The sequence below is a fragment of the Eublepharis macularius genome, chromosome 4 (assembly GCF_028583425.1).
Source record: "Eublepharis macularius isolate TG4126 chromosome 4, MPM_Emac_v1.0, whole genome shotgun sequence".
In the NCBI taxonomy this organism is placed as follows: Eukaryota; Metazoa; Chordata; class Lepidosauria; order Squamata; family Eublepharidae; genus Eublepharis; species Eublepharis macularius.
In genome coordinates this window covers 90378987-90405350 of record NC_072793.1, presented here as the reverse complement: position 1 = coordinate 90405350, position 26364 = coordinate 90378987, and the positions used below count along the sequence as shown (strand labels likewise).

Sequence of the window (26364 nt, the reverse complement as noted above, 5' to 3'; positions counted from 1 at the left end):
CAAGACAAAGTTAATACTGTTTGGGAAGGTTGATATTCTAGAGGGACGGTCGATATTCTAGAGGGACTAAGTCTTCTTGTCCTAGATGGAGTAAAGTTGGATTTCTCAGAGCAGGCCAAGAGCCTGGGAGTGCTCATGGGACTTGCCTTGCTCTTTGAAAAGCAGGTTGGCATGTTGGCCTGGTAAGCCTTTATCACCTGTTTCTGGTACACGAACCCTTCCACTACCTAGACTCAGCTAATCTAGTGACACTGATCCATGTTTCTGTAATCTCATGGTTGGATTATTGTAACATGTTCTACATGGGTCTGCTCTTGAAGACAACACTTCTACAATTGGTCGAGTATGCATCAGCCCAACTATTATCAAGGGCTAGTCACTGAGAACATGTGCTACCCATTTTCAAACAGCTACATTGGCTGCTAGTTTGTGTCTGAGTTCATGACTTTTAAAGTCAGGATCTTTAAAGCCCTTCATGATCTGGGAACCACATTTCAACCACCGTCTCCTTCCGTATGTCCCAGTGCACCAATTACAATCCTCAAGCAGCCATTTGTTGCAGACATCTTTTAAGGGGGAGGGGAGAGATTTATCTTGTTTTTTAATGTGGAAATTTTTAATCATACTTAAGCCTCCTTGAATTATGTGGAAAGGAGTGGTATAAATCCTCAAATAAATAAATGTGTATTGTTGGCCCATGGAGGACCAGTTTCAGGATAACTGTTGGGTCATGTCCCAGTGGCTGCTAGGTAAAGTGGGGTCTACTATTATACTGCCTCCCCTAGATTGTATGAGTCAACCGTTATTCCTGAGAGAGACCATGTAGTCACATATTCCTTCCATTCTTTGCTCTTCCCTACTTCACACTGTGCTTAAAGTTTCAAATGTTGAGAACACAAACATAGACTTTTCTCTTACAGAAAATGCGAGTATGGGAGAAAAGAGTCTGGCACCATGGCAACATGTAGTCCTTCCATTATAGCCCAGCCTCAGCATATGGATGAGGCTAGGCCAGGTCTCTGCTGGCCATGTTTGGGGGGAGGGTGTGAATGAGTGTTTTAACCCTCCCCATCAGATGTTCCACCACCACCACCCTGTTTTTAACAACTTCATTACCCCTGAAAATTATATTAACTGTTGCCCATGGGTTTTATCCAAGTGAAGCCGAACAAATAACTGTGTATTGGTTGCTGCTATCTTGGTATTCGTTTATTATTACAGTATAATTGATTAAGGTTTTATAATGTTTTTATAATATTTTCATGGCTAATTTGTATATTTATTGCTGTACTGTGTTTAAAATGTTGTAATCCTCCCTGAGCCTGCCTGCGAGGAGGGTGGAATAGAAATCCAATGAAATAAATAAATAAAATATATGCCATGCCTTGCTTTTAAAAAAAGAACCTTTATTTAATCAAGTTGGTTCACAAAAAGAACAACTGTAAGAAAAGCACTGCCCAGTTAGGTTGCCAGGTCCTCTCACCTTCTGGGCACTTACCTCTGCGGAGGTCTTCGTGCATGTGCACCATGCACATGCACTCCCAGGGCCGTGCAATGACAGCACTTCTGAGGGTGACGTCATCGTGCAGGACCTCATGCCACCCCTGGGAACCCTCCTGCACTCCACAGCAGGCCAATTTTGGCCCACTGCAGAGCGCAGGAGTGCTGCTGGGGTGGTGCGACAGGCCTTGGAGTGGTCCTGTCCTTTGCTGCGAGCCAATTTCATCCCCAAACGGGTCCCATTCAGCCCACTGTGGAGTGCAAGAGCAGTATTGGGAGGGCCCTGGAGTTCTTCATGGTGGGCCAATTTAAGCCCCAAAGGGGCCCAAATTGGCCCACTGCAGAGCATGGGTGCACGCCGCACCACCTTTTCCCCCGTCAGCCAGGTAAGCAGGGGTGGGAGCAGGGGATCCCCCGCCTCCAGTGAGAGACTGGCAAGCCTAAGCCCAGTACAATTTTAAAACTGCAAAAAAAGGAGTGGCTCATATTCAGCCTGAGTGGAATGATGTTTGTGGAAGTTAATTTTTCCTTTCCCACTGTAGCTAGCTGTACCCTCCTGTGATCATGCCCCAGGAGTAAGTAGGGCTCCAGGAATAGGTTTTGGGAGAAGCTGCGGTTGGAGGGAGAAATTGGTGAAAATTGACCTTCCAACTGGCAGAAACATCTTCTTAACATTAGTAAACACAGTTAGGATCCACCTCATCCTTTTTAAGACTAACAGTGTCAGGAACTTAAAATATAACTTACAGTTCACTCATCTACTTAGTTCTAAAAGCTTGATGATCAAAACATGGTTACTTGTCTCTAAAACCGATTGAGAGACGGACACAGGCAGAGCTCCTTGTGGAGGGAATTTCAGAATGTTGGTGCAACCACCAGGAAGGCTCTACTCCAGGCACCCACCAACTGTCTCACTGATGAGTGGACATAGATGATTTCAGCAAATACGTATGTTCATGTGCTATTAGTTTTCCTAGTTTTAATTTGTTTAAAGGCAGTAGGAATAACTTGACTTCTCAATGATTTCTATATATAAATCCTTAACGCTTACTGGGAAATGTTACACAACTTCAGCATAGAGAAAATCTTACAGTTGAGAGAGTGCTCCTCACCCTTGGTTCTGCCACTTCATTATGCAAATCATGCCATTCAGTTCTTGACAATATCTGAACAATTTAGTAGATACTTACAACCTGCTGTTTGGATAATAGTGAAACTAATAAAATAAACTGTGGTTAAGAATAGCACTGTGTATTATGTAAAGTGGTGTGTTATATAAAGGACATATATTTGCCATTAAGTTGATTTTTTTATTAATAGCCTCTCAGACAAGTTGCCTGCCGTCAGAGTATAATTACAGCTTTGAATTAGTTTTGTGTTAAGATTCTAATCTAGTGTAATTTAGGATTAGGACATAACCACTTTTACTAATGGCATGTTATAATCAGAATCTTGTTTCTTCTGCAGTAAGAACAAGTATATATTGGCCAAAATGAATTGGAGGCTTTGTTCTTTAAATCCAAAACACTGCACTGAAGTTAAGGCTAGTTACATGTTTGCCCTTTGACTTACCTTGCTCCAATTTTATTTCATAAACGTTTTCTGACTTAGCAGTGTAGTTTTGCTGCTGTTTATGAAATTGCCTTGCTTCTGTTTATGAAATGACAGTGGCTGCATTCAGATGTCACAGAAAGCTACAATTAAATTCCAGCTTGCTTTGATAGGCAAGAAAGCTGCTTGTTCATTGCACCCACGTGGTCCCTTTCTTCTTCACACAGAGCATGAAAACGAACTTCAGTTGCCTGAGAGGTCCGAATGCAGGTTCCTGGATGAATTAAACAGTTTTTTTTACCCTACAGAAGCCCTGAATTTTAAACCAAGGTTGAATCCCAACGTGAATCCAAGGAGGATGGGGCTTAAAACCAACTGTAGTTTTTTTTTTCTGTTATGTGTAAAAAGAGAGGGAAATGAGTCAAGCCTGCGATCAAGCCACATTGGTGTCAAGCACAGCAAATTGGAGTTGAATTCCCACTTAGCATAGGGTTCCCTGGTCCCTTTATCCTTCCAGCTAGAGGAAGGGGGACCTGGGACTTACTTGCTCTGAGCTCCACTTGCAAAGTGCTCGTGCATGCTCCTGAAGAGGCGTAATGATGTCACTTCCGAGAAGTGACATCATCACATCAGCCACAGATGTGCTCCCATGCTTTGCAGGGGCTAATTCTGTCCTGGGGGGAGGGGGGCAAAATTGGCCCAATTGAAGAGCAGAAGCATGCCTGTGGCTGGCGTGACAGCATCACTTCAGGAAGTGATGTTGTTGTGCTCCACTGTGAGTATGCCTGGTGTGCGCATTCCTGAGTTGCCTGTCGGTGGCAGATGATCTCTGGGGGGGGGGGCGTTGCCACTTCCAACCACTTGCCAGCGATCAGAGGGCAATGGGGCAAACCTTCCAGAGATCACCAGCCACCAAAAGGCAACTGGGAAGCCTAACTTAGCACAATATGTGAAATGATAACTTTTTTGTGAACATTTTGATCTTCTCTTGAGAGTTTTCTGATCTCTTGTGACTCCATAATCATCCATTATTACGTAGAACATCACATCACAGAGATGAAAAAGGTTAGGAGCCTCCTTTGCATAAAGTGGTGTATGGCATAATACAAAGTGTCTGCTGCAGTGAGACATGACTTGGGAGGCACAATAAACTGCCACTTCATAATGTTGTGTCTTAATTATCAGACTCACTGCCAGCTTCACATGCTGATAATCTGCATTGTGAATACCTAATTAAACCAGCAGCAAAGAAGGAACAGGAAAGAGAAAAAGGTGATTCACATTCGACACCTACTGTTTTCTTTAACTTTTATAAGTTATTTTTTAGCAAGAAGGTAGCAAAAATAGCTGGGTTTCTGAAAAATTATGAACAGGATTGCTGTGACTCTTCCTTTCTTTTTCAGATAAGAATACATTCTTCCGTTTTATTTTGGAGGGGAAAAAACAGTCTCCTCTTTTTGACTTATGCAGGTGGTTGAGGTGTACGGCCTTTTGGCCTTAGGAATGTCTCTGTGGAACCAGTTGGTGGTCCCTGTTCTCTTCATGGTCTTCTGGCTTGTATTGTTTGCTCTTCAGATCTACTCCTACTTCAGCACACGGGATCAGCCTGCCTCTAGGGAGAGGCTTCTCTTTCTCTTTCTAACCAGGTACTTAACTTGTGTCTATTTGGCAGTTGTCAAGTTGCCATCATAAATAAAGCTGCTTCCTACAATCAAAAAGGGAAACCAGTCTCATATAGAAATCAGCCTCATATAGAAAATGCTGTATGTGTGATGGGGGGCACTTCATGTGTAACATAACATGCGACATTGGGTATATGTACCCGATTTTTTGCAATCTTTCCTTCACTGATTTGAGATGGAACAGTGGCAGTATTAATTTTTTGTACATATGCTCTGTGTTACATGTTATGTTATATGTGTTGTAGAAGGGCATAGAGAATGTCCTGGGTGGGACGTGGGCAAACTGCCCTATGTCTCATTCTAGTTTGTCGGCATTCAAATGAAAAGGCTGTCACAGCATGAGAAATAAGGATTGCTGCATCTGCCTTTAAGAAAAAGAAATGTTCTCAATCTCAGTTTTTGTTATCTTTGCCATTTTATATTAGGTATTTTAAAGGTTTTAAGCTTTTAAATTCTTCTGGTATATGCTGCTTTTTAAGATTAAAAGGCAGTATATGAATCTTTATATTCCTATCCTGCCTTTCTACCATTAATTGCTGAACTCCTTCCTTCACAATCGGGGACAGAGGGTAGTACTCGGGGAACAGATGTCCACTCGCCATTCTTTGGTATGCGGTGTCCCTCAGGGGGTGATTCTTTCCCCGATGCTATTTAACATCTGTATGTGCCCCCTCGCCTGGTTAGCCCACAGCTTTAGGCTGGGTTGTCACCAGTATGCGGATGACACTCAGCTCTATATGCTGATGGACAGCCAGTCTGATCTCGCTCTGGATTCCTTGGCCAAGGATCTTGAGGCTATGACAGTATGGTTACATCAGAGTCGCCTGAAATTGAATCCCCTGAAGACGGACGTTCTGGGTCTGGGTCATGGGGCGATCGAGCTGGGGACCTGGCTCCCAGCTCTCGACGGGGTACAATTGAAATCTTCGCTGACGGTGAGGAGCCTGAGTGTGACCTTGGATGCCACACTTTCAATGGAGGCCCAGGTCACGACCGTTGCCAGGTCTGCCTTTTTTCATCTTTGACAGACCAGGCAACTGGCGCCCTATCTTTCACCCCGGGACCTGGCCACAGTAATCCATGCAATGGTCACCTCCAGGCTAGACTACTGCAACTCAGTCTACGCTGGGCTGCCCTTGGGCCTGACCTGAAAGTTACAGCTGGTCCAGAATGCAGCGGCACGCATCCTTACCGGAACGCCAATCCGAGCACACATTCATCCTGTGCTATGCCAGCTGCACTGGCTCCCAGTGGAGTTCCAGATCCAGTTCAAGGTGAACCTTGGTGTTTAAAGCCCTTCACGGACTGGGACCTGCATACCTGCGGGACCGCCTCTTCCATTACGTCCCCTGCAGGGTGTTGTGCTCTGCAGGCAAGCAACTCCTGGTGCTCCCCGGCCCAACGGATATCTGTCTGGCCTCAACCAGGGCCAGGGCTTTTTCTGCCCTGGCCCCAGCCTGGTGGAATGCTCTCCCACTGGCAATCCGGGCCCTGCTGGACCTGTTATAGTTTCGCAGGGCCTGTAAAACGGAGATGTTCCACTGGGTCTTCGGCTGAGTGCCAGCGGGTGTCCCCCCCTTCCATCTAAGACCACCACTTCTGCAGCTGCCCTCGGCCATCTGCTATGCCCATATACGGACTCCCAATATTTGTTTAAATAGCGTGCTCCTGGACTATTTTAATGACTTTTTAAAAATTATTATTGATTTTATGTTTTTGTGACTTTTAATATATTTTTTGAAAGTTGTTAGCTGCCCTGAGCCCATCTGTGGGGAGGGCGGAGTTAAATCAAATAAATAAATAAATAACAAAAAGAATGTCTTGAGTGAGTGGCTGAGGGATGTTTTTCATGCCAGAAAAAACTTTGGCTCATGAATGCAGTCTTTCCCCTTAGAAATATTGCATTATAATGTGTTCCTTCCCTCCAGTATTGTGGTTTCTCAGAAACCGTTACAACGATATGTGTTCTAACACCCCTTTGGCCGTTTTCACACGGCCACGCACCCAGAAGATCGCGTGAAATTCACGGCATAAAAGATTCACGGCATAAAAGCATCTTCCTAGCTCGATTTCCCGGCACAATCCTGTTTAATGGCACTTTTTCTGATGTCATTGGGCCATTAAAGGGGGTTGTGCTACGAAGACGTTTCATGCTGTGAGTTTGCACGTTCTCCCGGGGCGCGTGTGAAAACGGCCCTGTTTATAAAAATGTACTCCTCTGAAGCAAGTTAAAAACCCAGTCTTCATAAGATTTTTTTTAAAAGCTGCTTTTTAAAAAAAGGTCAGTTCTCAAGAGTATCATAGAATGGACACTGTAGTTATGCAACACAATAAAGTGTCATGTCGCCTGATGAATTAGTGTTACTGAATTTGCTCCTTGTGATTATTTTGGGCTTGTGTAAACAATAACACAGAAAAAGGAAGGTGCAAACCAGCAATAAATATAAATCTGCACATGAAATTGCAGGTTTACATGTCCGAAGAGGCCAGACTTTTTACAATGGTGTTGACCACATGAGGGTTGCGCATACAAGTCTTGGGGCTCATATGCCACTGCAGTTGGATAAGAAAAATGTGCCTTGAATTTATGTACACCATTCACTTGTCGTACAGTGTATGTACACCCTTAGTTCTCATTTTTTGGTATCTACTAAACATGTACAAATGAGCTGACATAAGAGATACCGGCTTTATTTTGCATTTTTATGAAGTATCTAGATTGAAATGTTAATGAGCAAATTGAAAGCATCTTTTTTGTCATTGAGGAATAATATCTTACTAAATGTAAGCAGGTCAGTGCTCCCTGATTGTTCTGTCTTTTTAGTGCATGCTGATGAAGCCCAGCATAACAAACTCAGCTGGTACATGCTACACTTTGTTAAATTTATATTTACAAGATTCTTTTACTTCAGCTAAACATATTGTGTGTTGGTATCTGTAGAATCTGGCAAGATCCTCATTCATATTGACATTTCAGCTAAAGCTCATAAATGAAGCTTCATTCATCTTTTCTAGCTTTCAACTCAAAGTATATTGGATTGTTCAGAGTTCTAATTCAGCTGTGTTGTATCCTTCCTAGTATTGCAGAATGCTGTAGCACTCCCTATTCTCTCCTGGGCTTGGTGTTTACAGTCTCTTTTGTTGCACTGGGAGTTCTAACTCTCTGCAAGTTTTATCTGCAAGGCTACCGAGCATTCATGAATGACCCTGCTATGAATAGGTAAGTGTTCAGTGGAAAATATCTAACCCTGGCATAAGCCAGATCTGAAGCAACGCATAATAGTATAATTTTAAAGATGATAATAGTATGTACATGGAGCAATGGAATGTACAACAAACAGTTTGTGTGATTTTATTTGATTTTTTTATTTTAATAAATACTTTTGAGCTTTGCAAAAGATAGTTGGGGTACATGTGCCAAAAAAAATAAAATTAATTTCAACCTGTTCCAATTGAGAAGATAGTTGGAAACAGTTTCCTTTTCTTACAGTGGTCTGGCATAAAAATGAGGATTAATTCTGTTAATACTAGGTGTGTGCCATTCAGAATTTGGATTAAATTACCAAATTTTGATTGAGTCAGTAAAATCTGGGAATTCCAAATAAAAAATCAGGTATCCTGAATTTTTACTGATTTTTTTTAAAAATCATTAAAATTCGGCTGTTGTTTTTTATGGGAAAATGTCTCAACCTATAAAGATAAAAGTGAGCCAAGGTTATCAGAGTTCAGGCACATTTCAGGCAAAGATAATATGTAGGAATAAACATCCCATTATTAATTATTTCAAAACACTTAATATGTAAAGTTTTATCCTCACAGTTCTATAACGCAGAGTCAGTACAATTACTGTTGTATAGCGGAGTAATTAATGCTGAGAAATGGTGACTGGCTCCAATTGACTCAATGAATGAATAAACAGGTTTGAATTCAAGTCCCTGCACTCTTTATTGGAGTTTTGCTTTTGGTAGTCCAAAGGCAGCATTCAGATAATAAGGCTGTAAGAAATGGTTTAAAGAGATGCTTTGGTAAAGGGAGAGTGACTGTAGACTATACAGTTGTGCTGTCTGTTGATGTTAGTTATGCTCCGACTGGATAGTTTCTACATCTTTAATGTAGTTTCTGCATCCTAGGGAGGCCCGCCTGGCATTGACCAGGGCCAGGGCTTTTTCGGCCCTGGCCCCAGCCTGGTGGAACGCTCTGTCTTATGAGACCAGGGCCCGGCAGGATCTGTTAGCATTTCGCCAGGCCTGCAAGACAGAGCTGTTCCGCCAGGCATATGGTTGATGCTAGGCGGTGCCCCCCCTCCCAGTGGGGGATTAAACTATATGCCCTCCCGTTCAATGTCACCTCCCATCTCTCACATATTTTGCTGAAAAAATGCTCTATAGATTGTGAAAGGTGAGTGTCTAAATTATGTCCTGCTATGTTTTTTGTTTTTTATATTTATATAGATGTAGTATTTTTTAAATGAATGATACGTACTATTTTATGTTTTTAATGGTAATGATGGTTAATTGTGTAATGTGTTTTTAAGCTTTGTTGTGATCCGCCTTGAGCCCACTGGTGTGGAGAGGGCGAACTATAAATGGAATAAATTAAATTAATGTCAAATGTTTTGTTTCAGCAATATTTCATCTCTATATTTAGAATTGTGATTGTTTTCAAATGTCTGCAATCCATAACCCATTGTATTGTTTATTGAATGTCCCAGACAGGAATACAATAAATAAATACCTGTGGTTTGATGAAGGCCACCAGCTGGTATCATTTGCTGACATTCTGATATCAAAAGCTGTGGGATGATGGCTGTATTTTACTAATGCAATTTTAAAATTGAATCCAGATGATTAATACTCCAAATTTTATTCTCCCTTTCTATTTTTTCACAATGCAAAGAGGGATGACAGAAGGTGTCACACTTTTAATTCTAGCCGTGCAGACTGGCTTGATAGAGCTGCAGGTTGTCCATCGGGCTTTCCTGCTCAGTATTATCCTCTTCATTGTGGTTGCATCTATCCTGCAGTCAATGCTTGAGATCGCTGACCCCATTGTTCTAGCATTGGGAGCTTCAAGAGACAAGTACGTATTTCTTTTGCTTTGCTAATGTTGATCACTGTCTCCCTCCCACCCCATTCCTATGTTAGTCACAGAGCTGTGGATTACCAAGTGTATTGTGAGGGAGTGGAAAGGATGGAATAAAGCAGTCTAATATCAAGTGAGTATTGATCAGACAGGAACAACAGACAGTAAAATAGACTGGGGAGGAACACCTTATAACAAAAATCAGGAGTTAAGGATCTTGTATACAATCCAAAGAGTACCTTTAAATTCCCACACTCATCTTTTGACCTCTTAGTGCAGCCCTCTGGGCACTCAAGTCACTGTATGTAAAACTGATCAGTAACATATTTGAATGCCCCCACACACATTAAAACAAAAAGTAGCCTACACAGAGAATAGTAGATATTCAGAAGAGAAGGATTCCAGCCTGTGAGGAGGAGGAGGAGGAGGAGGAGGAGGAGGAGGAGTAATAATAATAATAATAATAATAATAATAATAATAATAATCGATTTATATACCTCCCTTCAGGATGACTTAACACCCACTCAGAGTGGTTTACAAAGTATGTTATTGTTATCCCCACAACAAAACACCCTGTGAGGTGGGTGAGGCTGAGAGAGATAGAAGCTGTGACTGACCCAAGGTCACCCAGCTGGCTTCAGGTGGAGGAGTGAGAATCAAATCTGGTTCTCCAGATTAGAGTCCTGCGCTCTTAACCACTACACCAAACTAGGGTTCCTTTCCAACCATGCATCTCCTTCTTTCACATATCCCAGATTCAGTTTCTATCGTGCGATAAGTTACCACCAATCTCACTCTTTAACAAGCTCAATGGAGAGAGGAGATTGAGAGGGGAAATAAAGCAGCCACATTCACCTAGCCTCCTTTGCAGTTCAAGAAGAAATTAAACTAACTGCCAAAATGTTTTTTCCCCTAACAGCTTTAAAATTAAAATGGGGAGGGGGGGGGGGGGTCCCTTACATTTTGGTGACTTCTCACAAATCACTGGCCTGGTTCCAGGGTGACTCCAAATTAGATGGGCTGATCTAGTCAAAGTGACAGAATTCTAATAATGCTTTTGGGGGGGGGGTGCTTTTCACACTACTGATCTTTTGCAAATGAAGCCTGGAGCAGAAGAAAGAAAGAAAGTGGGGGAGAGGTGGGGGGGGAACCAACTTGATGCTTTTTCCTCTTCCTGGGCTGTTTTCCTTATTTATTTATCCACCACCACCCCTTCAGTTTTGGCAAAGGGACATTGTTCATAACTTTGGGAAAGCTGGGTTGAACTGAGAGAGGAGGCAAAATTTTCTCTCTTTTGCAGAAGATTTTTTTTTAAGTGGGGAAAATAAAGAAATAGCTGTTTGTTGTTAGTTTAAAAGATTCTCCCCATTGTCTTCGCAATAACATCAGCCAGAGCAGGACATGGGGGCAGGGCTAAGTAGCCAGCAGAGGCAATGTTTTTATGAATGAAGTTAAAAATCAGTAATTAGCTAGACCTTAATCTTAGAAACTCTGTGGAAGGGAAACTGATTGCTTCCCATGCTGTGGAGCAATAAAGCAGCACAATTATAAAAGAAAGACTTTTAAAACGATGCTTTCCAGAGGATCGTTGCAATTTTCTTTAACAAGTAGAGTAACTGAGTAGCCAGCAGAGATGGCGGAGGGCAGTGAGTGAATTCTTGCGCTCCACAGCGATCACAGCCCATTGTTTTTTCCAACTACACTTCCCAGAAAACGTGCCAAGTGTCTCATCTAGCTTGGCTGTAAGTAAATTTTGTTCCAAGAAATCTGCTTGCAAGCCAACCTTTGCAAGGTAGACCTTCTGTTTAGTTCCCAGATAGGCTTGGAGATTTGTCCCTTTACTCCAGTGCCTTAGGATAGACAAAGGGACTGGTGGCAGCAACCAGGGCAATTGTGAGGCTTTTTTCTCATTGCCGGTTTTGTAAGTTCTGTATAAAAGGTTCCCTGGCTCTGTGCATGCTCTTCCCCTTAGCCAGGTTGAGGCAGTGGTACTGGCTGGCCTTGACAGTGTATTCTGTGATAGACTTCGTTTATATTTATTCCAAATTCTCAAGATGGCTCTCCTAATATAATGATTTTTGAAGTCTATGTTGACCTTTACTTTATCATACCACAAATAAGCATGCCATCCAAATCTCAGGTCATGACCTTCCAAAGTCAAGAGCCTATCATTTCTCAGAAGCATCCATTCCTTCATCCGCATTAGACATGAGGGAGCGAAATACAACTTCAAGTCCGGTAGTGCTGGTTGTTCTTGTTAGAGGGTCTTGCTGGTTTTGAAGGATTTTTTTGTGAGGATTTATAAAAAGTCCTGGTGAGAAACTGTGTGTTTTACCTTTCCTGTTTTCTCTGCTTCCTTGCTTTTTTGTAAGCTGCAGCTGTTGTAAGTAAAAAAAAGTTTATTTATGTCCATTAAATCTGGTTTGCTTAGAGGTTACTTGTGGCTGATAACAGCCTGTCTGCAGCATATTAATGCTAAATTTATTAGCATAGGGGAAGGGTAGAAGCAGAGCTATGAGATGTGTAGCTAGCTCTTATAAATTGGCCCTAGTGGCAGTAGGATTGAATTCAGCTCTGCCAGGTTCAAACTAAAATGCGGGGAAAGGGTATGTTTTTAAAATTTAAGATCCCCGACATCATGCCCTGATATTTCCGCAAATGATTGATTCCAGTGTGTGAGCTTTCTAGCCTGATGCTGCAGTTTCCTTCTTCAAGGTTCTGTATGTATTCCATCCATGTGTATTCCTAAGGATAAATAGCCACTTTAAAGGAATAGAATATGTACAGTATTTGATTAATCAGCTTCAGCTGAATTAGGTAATGAGTAAGAAGCAAGATGACACTGCTGCTGAATAATAATGATGCTGTAACAGCTATCTGAGCAGTTTTTTCCCTCGTCTGTTGAAATGGAAGGCTTGATTCACATTCAAAAGTAATAAGAATTGCTTCATTACTACAATGTATGATGCTTAATTGGCATGTATAGCCCCACCCCAACAGATAATATTTTATTTTTTAATTTATTTATATTTCAATTTATATACCGGCCATTCTCAGGAGCTCTGGGCAGTGAACAAGTTAAAGTCAATAAAAACAAGAAAACAACAATAGTAAAATCAACATACAAAACAATAATGAAATAAATTAACCAAGTGCAATGGTGTGCAAGTTGTGCGTGACTTAATGGGAAGAACTGCTATTTTGTGTCTCATACACTGGTGAAATAGTTGTCAGTGGTCCCAAGTAGGGGTGCGCACAGAGGAAAGATTCGGGTTTCCTGCTTCGGGTTTACCTGAAGCAGGAAAACAATCCGGAATACCCCTAAACCCTAAGCGGCAAGCTGCTTTGGAATTCGGGCATTTCAGCCGCTTCAGTATGCTCCATAAAAATTTAGAGCCTACAGAAGATCACAGCAGGAGTTCTCGGCTTTTTCACCTGATGGGAGGGGGGAAGAGGGAGCTCCCTCTTCCCTCATCCCACTGGGTGAAAAAGCCAGCCTGAAAACTTTCAAAGCTCAAAGCAGTGCTGAAAAGCCGTGCTCTGAGCTTTGAAAAACTCCAAGCCAGCAATTTCACCCAGTGGGAGGGAGCTCCCTTTGCATCCCTCCCATTGGATGAAATAGCCAGCCTGGATACTTTCAAAGCTCAGAGCAGCGCTGAAAAGCACTGCTCTGAGGTTTGAAAAACTCCAAGACGGCTATTTCACCCAATAGGAGGGAGCTCCCTCTGCCTCCTTCCCATTGGATGAAATAGCTAGCCCAGATACTTCAAAGCTCAGAGCAGGGCTTTTCAGTGCTGCTCTGAGCTCTGAAAGTATCCAGGCTGGCTATTTCATCCAATGGGAGGGAGGCAGAGGGAGCTGCCTCCCCTTGGGTGAAATAACCAGCTTGGACTTCTTCAAAGCTCAGAGCAGGGCTTTTCATCGCTGCTCTGAGCTTTGAGAGTATGCAGGCTGGCTGTTTTCCTCCCATTGGGTGAAATAGCCGGCTTGGACTTTTTCAAAGTTCAGAGCAGGGCTTTTCAGCGCTTCTCTGAGCTTTGAAAGTATCCAGGCTGGCTATTTCATCCAATGGGAAGGAGGCAGAGGGAGCCCCCTCTTTCTCTCTCCACTTGGGTGAAAAAGCCAAGGGCGTTTCCCTCCCCCCTTGGATCAGCTGTTTGGCAGAGATTTCTCCACCAAACAGCTGGTCCCAGGTTTAAATGCCCCTTTGCCTGCTGCTTTGCAGGGGCAAGGAAAGGGGCATTTAAATCCTTGACCCGAAGCTTCCCGAAGCAATACCAATTGCTTCGGGAAGCTTTGATTCGGGGTTTCCAAATCGAGCCCTGCGTGCTGGGCCCAATTCGGAAGTCCCAAATCTTTGCAGATCGGGTCCAATTTGGGTATTTTACCCGAATTGGAAACCCGAATTGCATACCCCTAGTCCCAAGCAGAGGTGGCACTGTCCTCCCTCAGTGCTGGCTCAGCTACTCAAGTAACACTGGCTGTCAGATGACATGGGAGACTACATGGCTTAGAAGCAGTTTCCTTTGACAATATGAGAGACACCACCAAATGGTTGGTGGCCTATGGGCAGTATCTACTTCAGAGGAGCTACAGAGAAATAAAAGTCTTGCAGCCCTAAACAGCCAGCACCAAAGCCAGCACCCTTTCTAGTCCATTGACTTCAGTGGACTTAAAAGGGGGTTAATCTGCTTAGGATCATCTATTCTCTTATACTACAGATATGAGCCTACTACTCAACATTACACTAATTCAAGAAAAAATAAACCCCAGTATCCCAGGAGGTAACACATTTATGGTTTCCTGGTAAGAGCTGGTTTTGCTGCTCTTTAATGCTGTCTGGGCTGTTGTTGGCTTTTAGGAATAGAAAGTTTGCTCCCAGTTCTTAGTGGCAACAGGAAAAATGATGCATCTTCTTTGGCTTCTTGGAAGTAATCAAGACTGCCTTTGTGCTGAAAATTATACTGTTTTATCACTTGCAGCCACAGTACCATAAGGATATATTCTCAGGTGTTGGGACCATGGCCACCTTAGAGAAACTCTAGTCCAGGTTCAGGCAGAATTGATCATGTTGGTTTGTGATAAAGCTTCAGTCTGTCCAGGCTGTTTTGCTTGATGCCACTGCTTCGTAGATACTGTTGTTACTATCTGTTGATTTATTTTCTGAGTAAAGGAATATATCTAGAATCTTTTGTTCAGAGTGGCTTCATACACTCTGTAGTTGATGTGACACATTCTCTGCTGTAACAAGATCACCAGATTTCACATGAAGAATTGCATGTCTGGAAGTACTCCCCCATGGTACACACACATTTTACACTCCATATTAAAACAATTACTTCAAAGAAAAGGTCCTTTTGTAAAAAGGATGTGCCTTATCAAAGACTGGACACTTGAAATCATCCCTCAGTTTGCCACTGTTATGGTTGTAAATATGAGGACCTTGAAACTGCCAGCACAACACTCATCCATAGCAATTCCTAACACATTCCAAATTGTGTTAGTCTGTTGTAACAAAATAAAACAGGAGTCAGATATCAACTTAAAAGATTAACAAATTTACTTCAGCATAAGTTTTCATGAGTCAAAGCTCAGACCTGATAATATACAGCTGGGGAGCAGTTGTTACACAGAGAGAACAACATATAACAAGATCCAGTTGAAAGAGTACACCATTCTCAACATGGTTCCTCTTTCTCCAGACCTCAGTTAACTGAGGTTTCACTGAAACCTGTTACCACAACTGACAAGATCCCCCAGGGGTTCAAGGTTGGACTTTGAACACACACAACACCTGTCCCCCAAGCTTTCTTCCCAAAGCCAGCACCAAATCCTACCTAAAAGCGAAATAAAACCCTGCCTAAACTGGCACTGTCATCCATAGCTCCCTCCCCCTCCCTTTTTAAAATGAGGCTTGCTTGTCCTGTCTCATCTTGAATGTGCAGAACTCTGATAGATCACTCTCGTGGGCTTGCTTTTTGGAGTGTAGTGGGAAGCATCGCAGTTATAAGCCAAGCCTTTAAATAGCAGCACAGAACATCGATAAAGGAATTTGAAAATGGAAAAAAAACCCACCCCAGCACAGATACAGATGACTAGCTGCACAACTCTGTTTAACAGGCAGTACTGCCAGAGTCGTTGGTGACAGTGGGTGGATACCAGTTTGTTTTTGGCACACATGGGGAGTGATTGGAAGGGGCAGTGTTGCTAGGGTCAGATGCGGGGTTTTTCTGACCTCTTGGGAGCCAACCACAACAAACAGGAAGCGTTTGCAAACCCTGTTCCTTCACACCCATTATTGCACAGAACTTTATTTCCCCCTCTAAAGAGAGACATTCCAATATCTGAGGTTAGAGGCCATATTGTGTTTAAATAACCATGGTTTCACCCAGTTCAGATATTTGCCTTTATATAATGAGGAGAAGATGTGAACCTTGACCACACTCCCAGTTTACCAGATGTTGATTGGGGGAGGGGGAAAGTGTCTGAATAGCTTTTGAAATGGTTCCTGAAAGCTTCTTGGCTATAGTTCAGCTTGTTGAGGTAAATGTGAAAATTCCTTTCAGTGCCTCGTCTGTGTAGCTGATTATAGGTTTTAAAGTTAATTCTGAGCATTAAATTATTCTTTAAGAAGCAAGGCTGATTCGGTAAAGTATACTATTAGCCTGAAATCTTGATGTGATATTGGGCAGGTAAATAAACTGCAATGTTTATAAAATATGTATGGACCATTCTGTTAAAGGACAGTGAAGTGCATGTGGATAAACACTTTCAGGAAAAATATTGAAAAACTATTCACTGTGGAAACCTTGACCAGAAGTCAGTGACCAGAGTCTCTACAGAGGGGGGTGCTGTTTATTATGTCAGTTCTGACTCCTGTTGCAGGTGCAAGTGCTAACTCTGCTTTTAAAGTAAAAATTGCTATTTTTCTTTTTTGCAGGAGCCTCTGGAAGCATTTCCGTGCTGTTAGCCTGTGTTTGTTCTTGCTGGTCTTTCCAGCTTACATGGCCTACATGATCTGTCAGTTTTTCCACATGGATTTCTGGTTGCTGATCATTATTTCTAGCAGCATACTCACCTCCCTTCAAGTAAGATAATACCTCCTTGTATGTACTTGATATGTATTAGTAGAAACAAGCAGATCCCACAGTTTTAGCCCATTCAGCTGTGGGATCCTTCTGTAATCCTGGAGATTCTGTCTGAAGCTCTTCTGTCAAAGCTCATGGACTTCCGTGGAGCTGAACCCCAGAAAACTGGGGTGGAAAGAAAACAGCCCACTCCTCCTCTCTCCCCATTTACTCATTTTTCCTTTTTGTGTCTATAGAGATTGTGGATGCTGGGGAAAAACATTTTCAATCTCAACACTCAGAAGTGGTTCTGTAAGGGCAAAGTTTGCTTGCCTGAGACCTGAAATCCACATTTTGGAACTCAGAGAAGCATTCTAGGCACTTCCAGATCTATCTCAGCTGCATCCAGAATTTGAGCGTAGAAGTGAAGGCTTAATTCTCTTCTCAAATGGCCAGGATTGCTTCTGAAAGCCTTCTTGGGGAGCCAGTCTCCCAAGTCCCTCGGAATAGATTTTCAAGATTTTCAGCAGTCCTTGGGAATGTAGATCTCAAACGGATTGTGAAATCCAATGGAAATAACAAACTATTTCTGGGATATCTTCCATTTTTCCATTCCTTATTTTTCAGAGTGGTGATTTCTTGTGTTCTAAGTCAAGTTCCAGGTATTTTCTTTATACAGTACAGATGATGAAGATTGTAAGGGGTACCATGAGTATACCAATTTTAAAATGTCCTTTACCAAATAAGCTTAGACTGTATAAGCTTGTGTTTTTCCAACACTGGGTGTAGACCACCCAAAGTTAATCACTTTTACAATCCACTGGCATGTACCTAACCACACAGTTCTTCCAATGGAATGGAGAGCCAGTTTGGTGCAGTAAAGAGTGGCAGGACCCTAATCTGGAGAGCCAGGTTTGATTTCCCACTCCTCCACTTGAAGCCAGCTGGGTGACCTTGGGCCAGTCACAGCTCTTTCAGAGCTCTCTCGGTGGGCTGCAAGTGCATTATTCAACAAGTGTGAAAGCAGCGTCAGTGAAAAGACTAGGGGTTATATTGGATCCAGCACTGCTACTAGAAAAGCAAATAAATGCAGCAGCAAAAAAGCCTTCTCCCAACTTAGACTAGCCTGTAAAATGCCTCCCCCTCCCCCCCCCCCCCCCACTCAACACGGCTGATCTGGCCACCTGGATTCATGTCACGTTAACATCGAGACTAGACTGCTGTAATTCACTCTGCATAGGTCTCCCCTCAAAGTAAACTGAGAGACTCCAGCTGGTGCAAAATGCTGCAGCTTGTTTACTTTCAGAAACTAGATGGAGCTTGCACATCACTATTATTTTGGAGTCACTCCATTGGCTACCCATCAGTTACTGGACTCAATTCAAAGTCATGACTATTACATTCAAAGTCTTTCATGGCCCAGGCCCCTCTTATCTGCAAAACCGCCTCTCTCCCTATGTTCCACCACAGAAGCTTTGCTCATCTGAACCAGACTTTCTGCAGATACCACTCTGAAGTTGGGCTAAATCAACAACTGCCCTTACACATGCTTTCTGTGTGGTAGCCCCCACCTTATGGAATGACCTGCCTGAAGAGGAAAGCTCCCACTTGCCTGGCTTGCCGCAAACTATTCAAGACTGAACTGTTGATCATATTGTATTTTTGCTCAATGAATGTCCTAGCTATTGATTACATTGTATCCACTTGGAGTGTGTAATCCACCTTTGATCTCAGTGAGAAAGTTGGACTATAAACAGACAACAGTAATAATACACACCCTTAATTTCAGTGGGATGGGAAAGATTTAAGCATGAGTTAACTCTGTTGAAATCAATGCAATTTAAAAGTACTTAATTTTCACTGGATTATGCATTTATTTGTATTGTATCTGTTACAGAAACATCTGGCAATCAGATGCAGACTTGTCCTTTTTTACATTTGTTTGAAATATAGCCCTGATTGTGACGATTGATTCCTTGTTCAGTAGAAATTTACTTAAAACATTTGTTTATAATTATTCGGGTGCTTTATTGGGTTTGGGATATTGGGAAGTTTTAGTCTTGAGACTTGAGTCAAATTGTGCATTCTTTCTGCTTCCAGGTACTTGGAACGCTTTTCATTTACGTTTTGTTCATGGTCGAGGAGTTCAGGAAAGAGCCGGTAGAAAACATGGATGATGTCATTTATTATGTGAATGGCACTTATCGATTACTAGAGTTCCTCGTAGCACTCTGTGTTGTGGCATATGGTGTATCAGAGACTATCTTTGGAGAGTGGACCGTGATGGGCTCAATGATCATCTTCATTCACTCCTATTACAATGTATGGCTTCGTGCTCAATTGGGATGGAAAAGCTTTCTTCTCCGCAGAGATGCTGTGAATAAGATTAAATCACTGCCTACTGCTACCAAAGACCAACTGGAACAACACAATGATATCTGTGCCATCTGCTATCAGGTATGTAACATGTCCAAATAGTAGTTACATGGACTGTATCTCCTTACTTTTTAATCATCATAACAACAGTGTGCTTATATACCACCCTTCTGGACAGATTACTGCCACACTCAGAGTAGTGAACAAAGTTAGAGTTGTTATTATCCCTACAATACATTAGGAAAACTGGACCTGAGAGGAGTGGCTTACCCAAGGCCACCTGCAGAGTTCAAGGTAGTAGTGGGAGTTGAACTAGCAGAGTGCTGACTTGCAGCCCAGCCACTTAACTACTATGCCACATAGCATCATGTAGGCTGCCCTGATAGGATCATCAAAAATTATAGCCAGGAAAGTGATTCTGTTCAGGTATGTGCAGACGTGGCATGCTAACCTGAATGGTGGAAGTATATATTGCCCTTCTATCATATGCATAACAACAGGCTTGGATCCACCAGAGCATTTCTTTGAACAGAACTGTTTCCATCCATGGAGCATGACTTTCTCACCTGCTGCAGCCCAAAAGTAAGAAAGTTGCACTCCATGGGCAGAAATCCTTCCTTCTGTAGAAATGCTGATAGATCCAAGCCATTATGTGTGGTGCAGATCCTCCAGGTCTATGTGTGTTCAATGGGCTGATCTGCTTAATTCTTTTCCCTCAGAAGAGGAAGGGAAGATTGTATGTACTGTGGGCACAACTCTATGTAAAGCATTCATATCACACATTACTTTATGTACAAGATGGGGACCATGTGCTTATTCTTCTCATAAACAAGTTATAGTGCCAGCTGAACATAGGAACAAGCCCCAGTTTCTGCACCGGTCACCTTAGATGTGTTGACTCTTTAAATAAGAGAGCTGTTTTTATAATTTTGTAAGATTCATCTCCTAGAATTAAGTTTCTATGTAAATGATAGTTTAACATCAGATGCTTCTTAAAACAGGAAACAATGCTGGCTACTTTACATTAAGGACTTTAAATTGATGCTTGTAGCTGAGATGGCGCATGGGATCGCTTTTGAAAATAGGATGCTGACAAGCCTGAGCTGGCAACTTCTAATGACAGTGATACCAGGCTGCCCAGTCATTTTGTATTGGTTTCTCTTTTGTAGATGGTACAGCCAGTCTTACTGGCTTCAACTTTTACCTCCACTCCCATCTTTGTCTTTGCAGGACTCATTTAATCTCCAAGGCCTGTTCATTCCATATTCAAAGAAACAGTTGGTCAACAATGAAACACCATCAAAATTAGGTTTAGGCTTTTATGCAAGCAGGAGTAAAGAAATGAAAAGAACTCTGGAAGTGACACTTGTCTTGCATCTTAACCTTTAAACTCCCTGTGTCTGCTTCCCACCCCCCACCCCGACTGTGTATTGGTTGTAACTATAAAAGCCCCGCTAGTGTAAGTGGTTCATTAAAAATATTTTAAAGGCAAAACTTCATGCAATTAAGAACCATTGTCTGTAACTATTGAATTCAAGATCCAAGCCATAAAAGTCTGGCAGAGTATATGAAAGGTTCAGGGGCGTCTACACAGAAAAGCATCTCCAGAAGCTGAGCAGGGTCATAGAGAGCTGCTGCTAGCCAAGGTTGAGAAGGCCTATGATCGAAATAAGTGTTAGGCAGCTCCTTCTGGATACAGCGACTTGTCAGGCTCTCCATGGATATGCTCAGTTTGGTATCCCAGGAGTAGAAAGGCCAAGGGCCTGGACTACTTGGATGCCCTTCAGATTTGATTATTTAGCTCTTTTGGGCCACAAACACTAGGCCTTTGGGGGAAGTCTTATATGTTGCATAGAGGACCAGAACCTCTAAAACCCCTTTGCAAAATAAACTACTTGGGATCTGTATTTATTTATTTATTATTTATTATATTAGATTTTTAGTCCGCCTTCCCAACCAGGCAGGCTCAGGGCAGAGTACAACATTTCAGTTTACATAAATACAGTTATAAACAGATAAAACAGTATACAAATAACATTAAATACAAAAAACATTAAAACAACTTTATACAATACAGCTTCTCTTCAGATGGCGATAATAAAATACTGTTTTTCAAGCCCTGGCTCATATGTAGGGTGGTGGACAGATCTTTAGTGTGGCCAGTGGGGGCCCAACCTAGCCTCCACCATATGCCTGGTGGAACATCTCTGTCTTACAGGTCCGGCAGAAAGATAATAAATTCCACCGGGCCCTGGTTTCCTCAGAGAGTTCCGCCAGGTCGGTGCCAGGACCGAAAAGGCCCTGGCTCTGGTTGAGGCCAGGCAGGCCTCCCTTGGACCAGGGACCACCAACAGTTGTTTATTTGTTGAACGAAGCATCCTCTGGGGTACATACGGGGAGAAGCGGTCCTGCAGATAATGCTGGGTCCAGTCCGCATAGGGCTTTATAGGTCAACACCAAAACCTTGAACGGGACCTGGTACTCAACTGGTAACCTGTGCATCTGGCGTAGTATAGGTGTTATATGTTCCCTAATTGGGACCCTTGCAATTACTTGCAAAGCTGCATTTTGGACCAGGTGTAGCCTCCGGATCAGGCCCAGGGGAAGCCCTGTGTAGAGCGAGTTGCAGTAGTCTAATCTAGAGGTGACCGTTGCTTGGATCACTGCAGTTAAGTCATGGGTTGATAGGTAGGGGGCAAGCTGCTGGGCCTGTCTTAGATAGAAAAATGAAGACCGGGCAACCGCTGCGACCTGTGCCTCCATAGTCAGGGAGGCATCCAGGATCACTCCCAGGCTCCTAACTCTCGAAACTGGCGCAAGTAGTGCTCCATCAAGAACGGGGAGCCGGAGTCCCGTGCCCATGGCCCCCAGACCCACAAGCAGGACCTCCATCTTTGTGGGATTTAATTTCAACCGACTCTGCTTCAACCATCCAGTCACAGCTTCGAAGGCACGCTCCAAGACATCTGGGGCAGATATAGTTGGGTGTCATCAGCATATTGATGACACCCAAGTCCAAAACGCTGCACCAGCTGGGCGAGGGGGCGCATATAAACATTAAACAGTAATGGGGAGAGTATTGCCCCCTGTGTAAAATCCTTTGTCTAGCTACTTCAGTATATGATTACTTATTTGGTCACTCATATGTCACCTTATCTTAGGTTTGGATACTCTAATATGCTCTAGTCAACTTTGCTGGATGCTTCTATTTCCTAATCCTGTTGCTTCTATTTCCTAATCCTATGTACAAGCCTATGCACTAAAATAATAATTGTTCTGTGTCCCAACAACAGAAATTTTGCACCACCCAAGATAAGCAGAATATTGCCAGCTGTATAAAGTATGTACATTGAACGGATGTGCATAATTTATTTTTCTGTGTTTTGTATTTTGCGTGCCTTACTCCTATTTCTGCTAGTCATGAGAAGACTAAAGGCACTGAAGCCTTACTCCCAGCCAGCTGCTCAAAATCATATTCAGTCACCTCTTTGACTTTTCAGATTTTAGCAGGCATTCCCCATGTTCTTTCAAGACTATCTTCTCAGTTGTAAGGTATAGAAACTTGCTTTTAAAGTATCAAGAAACCAAATTCTTTACCCTCTAGTACAGTCAGTGATTATGCAGCTCTGATTATGAAGATTGTTACTGTTTAATAACTTCTTGTACATAGTGTACTTGCCTAGAATTAAATGTTGCATTTTGCTGTTCTCATGTTGAATGAACACATATTAAAAGTGTGTGGGCCTTGGAACAATGCTTAATGAAGCATAGGGACCAAGTCCACTTTCATCATGACTTGCTTTAGCAGTTAGTTCCAGCCTTAGTTGAGTTTTTCATTAAAAACTAATACACATACTGAGCATAAATCAACTTGGGTCGTTTCAGGAGAGTGCTTTTGTGGTTGGGTTTTTTATGATTCGTCTCTTTGTTCCTTTAGGACATGAAATCTGCGGTCATCACTCCTTGTGGCCACTTCTTTCATGCAGGCTGCCTTAAGAAATGGCTATATGTGCAAGAGACCTGCCCCCTGTGCCACTGCCAACTTAAAAACCCTACTCAGCCCCCAGGACTGGGATCAGAGCTGGTGCCACAACCGAATCCTGGAGCGGAACCAAATACTGTTCAGCAAGAGGCAACTGAAACCCCTGGTGTAGAATGCCAGAACAGGGCAAGAGATGAACCTATTGAGAATGGACAGGCTGTCAAAGGTTTGGGTACCATACAAGACTCTTTGGACTCCAAGGATGGGCCTGTCACTCCAGATGATGCCTCTTCCTTTGATGTCAGCCAGGCAGAAAGTGCTATAGAAGGACTGGCTAAAGAACAGGAAGAGGTGGTGACACGAGACCTTGGGGGTTGTATCCAGAATTGAACTAGCAGAGGATGGTGCAAGGACAACACTCCAGGGTCCCTTGACTCAGCAGACAGAATCCTACTCTTTGTTGTCTTGATCAAGTTTAACTCTCAGAATGCTGGCCAAAATGTATTTATAATATCCCATGCTGATTTCTGTGAGCTGCTTGGTTTACAGGGCTGCCAGTGCAATCCACTGGAAACTATTTTAGAAGCTGCCACCATGTTGCAAAAAGGGGCAGAAACTGAAAAAAAATCATAAATGAGTATTGTCAAAAGGGAAAGTTGTAAGAAAAATAAGAATGGGAGGGTGTGGGGAGGGGATGGAGAGAGCCAGGTTGGGTGTGGGGGGAAGACAGTGTTGCTGAAGCGTAGAAGGAAGAATCAAACAGAAGGACAAAGATGGGTCTGAACCTCTGGGCTTGGTTTCTCTGAAATGATGAGTGTTCTGCCAAGACCATTGGCAAAGATTCTGTAGAGCACTGAAGGAGAAATCAAGGAGTACCAGCACAGATTGTGTTGGAAGTGGTGCTTTGGGCAAGTTGGGTTAGGGCAGCTGCATTTGCATTTGTATAATCTATAGCAACTCTTGACTTTTTACAACAGAGCTGTCAACACTTTTATGTTTTTGTTAATGAACGTTCTGGGCAGCACAGGCTGTGTGAAGTGGACTAAAGCTCCAGTGAACGCTCTTGACTCCACCAACAGAGTGCAGGAGAGATGTGGGAGGAGCTTTAGGATGCTGATTGAAGCCTGTTGGTGCTGTTCAGTTTGGTGTAGTGTCTAATTTTTTGCAGCTGAATTAAAGCAGTATTACTATCCTGGCGATATTTGCACCTTTTGGGAATGAGTACATAATCTGTATGATCAAATGCCGCAAATGCCACTCCTAAAGCTGTTAATAGGATTTGCACCTTTTTTCCTTCTTTTTTCCCTTTGACAACTGTGTGTGTGTATTTAAATTTTTACATTCATCATGGCTTTCAGGTAGAAATAGGGACTGGGGAGAGGGATGGGAGCTGACAAATTTTTTATGTGAATTTTGATATGAAAAACAACTAGTCACTTATTTATACACTAGGCTTGGCTCAAAGAAAGTGTGTTTTTGTTTTCCTCAAAAGTTGTTGTTCCTAACGTGATATGTGACATTTTATTTTTTAGCAGTGAATTTGGATGTAGACTGACAGAGATAGGTGAATGTCTCAATAAACTACATTTGAAGATTTTTTACATTTGGCTGTGATGTTTTCCCTACCATGTGTTTGAAGATTTGATCCTTAAAAGCTCTTAATGAGAAAATAAGACTCCTGCTGGCTAAGACCAAGGTCCATCCAATCCAGCTTCTTGTTTCTCTGGTGCTTTTAGGCCCAGGCAGCTTCCTGCAATATACTCTCATGGTTGAGCCAATTTGTATTGCTTGGGACAGTAATAATTTCCCCAAAGCATAGGACTTGACCAGCTTTTCGTGCTTTATCTTCTTACTTTTACTGGTACTCTAAATGTTACTCAGTAGCAATGCTCAGTAAGCTGCAAGAAAAGGCTTGTCTCTTCATTTATTTCTTTGAGGTATTCTGCATGGCCATAATTTCAGTACTGAATTTATCTTCTAATCAGAAATAGAAGTTATCTGTTCCCGCTGAATCTCAAGAAACATCTTTCAAACTCAAAAGTTAATTTTCTCAGTGTTGACAAGAGAAAAAAAAAACCTGAAAAGATACTGATAATTTTTTCTAAAGCCAAGATGTGGGGATTTTTCCTACTCTGCCAATGTAAACAAGTTTTCCTTGTGGTTCTCCCCTTCCCCCCCAGTGCTTTGACTTGAACCACATCAGAGTGCAGGTGTGAGCTCATATAATTGTAAGTTCCTCCATATCAGACAGTTCCCTCTACAGGAAAAAACAGCACATCACGTTTCTCTGTATTTAGGGGTGTTTTGTGAAGTCTGCAGGCACTTGGTAAAACCAGGATTCCACTTTCATTTGAAAAAAGTTTTTCAGACCCAATTGTTACGTAAAAAATGTTTCTGCACTTACGCTTCAAGAAATCAGTAGTACAACAAAGTTTATCTGCTGAACAATGGGTAAGAATTGAAGAGTAATGTTAAACAAATGAACAGTATGCAGAGAATCAAATAGGCAAAGTTGTTGAAGCTCACTGACTTGTGATAACATTTCAACTGTGTAGTTCTCAGGTCTAAAGAAGACTCCTGCCTTCTAGTATCCGATATCCTACATTAGAACAATCCATAAAATCTGGCCTTAGAACAGTAATGATAATTCAGTGTTTGCATTGGTTTGTTTTTGGTCAAATACGAGCTTCACCTCTATGAAGAAACATCTAACTATTACTCCAGAAGTGGTAACATTTAGGGAGAACTCCTAAGATGCTGTGGTGAAAAAATGAAGCCACAGCTTGCTTGGTGACTTCTCAAAGATAACTCCTGTAATGTGATTCAGTGGCCTGTAGAAACACGTTCCCATGTGTTTAGGATAATCCATAACGTTATTCAGTCTAGTACATGGTATACTATAGCAGTTTTATTCTGCAATCCTAAACACAGTTATTTGGAAGTAACTTGATCCTGGTTACACTTTGGTAGGGCTTGGCTGTTCGTGTACAAAATATCTTGCAGTTGCCTGCCCTGTTTGTTAAGTACACATTTAAACTGCCATTCCTCCAAGGGGCTTAAGGTAGCATATGTGATTATCCCCTCCTCCATTTTATCCTCACAGGCAGCCCTGTGAAGTGTATA

General features: G+C 42.4%; 1 protein-coding gene across 1 annotated transcript in view; it reads left to right on the top strand.

Annotated features, from left to right (window-relative positions):
* Positions 1 to 24842, top strand: part of RNF145 (ring finger protein 145) — a 119392-nt gene extending 94550 nt beyond the window's left edge. Inside the window, exons 6-11 of the mRNA XM_054977383.1 lie at positions 4522 to 4697; positions 7813 to 7953; positions 9630 to 9812; positions 16757 to 16904; positions 18984 to 19340; positions 23197 to 24842. Of these exons, the coding sequence (XP_054833358.1) occupies positions 4522 to 4697; positions 7813 to 7953; positions 9630 to 9812; positions 16757 to 16904; positions 18984 to 19340; positions 23197 to 23631 (1440 nt within the window). The 3' untranslated portion in view covers positions 23632 to 24842. The remainder of the gene's footprint in view (positions 1 to 4521; positions 4698 to 7812; positions 7954 to 9629; positions 9813 to 16756; positions 16905 to 18983; positions 19341 to 23196) is intronic.
* Positions 24843 to 26364: the final 1522 nt, after the last annotated feature.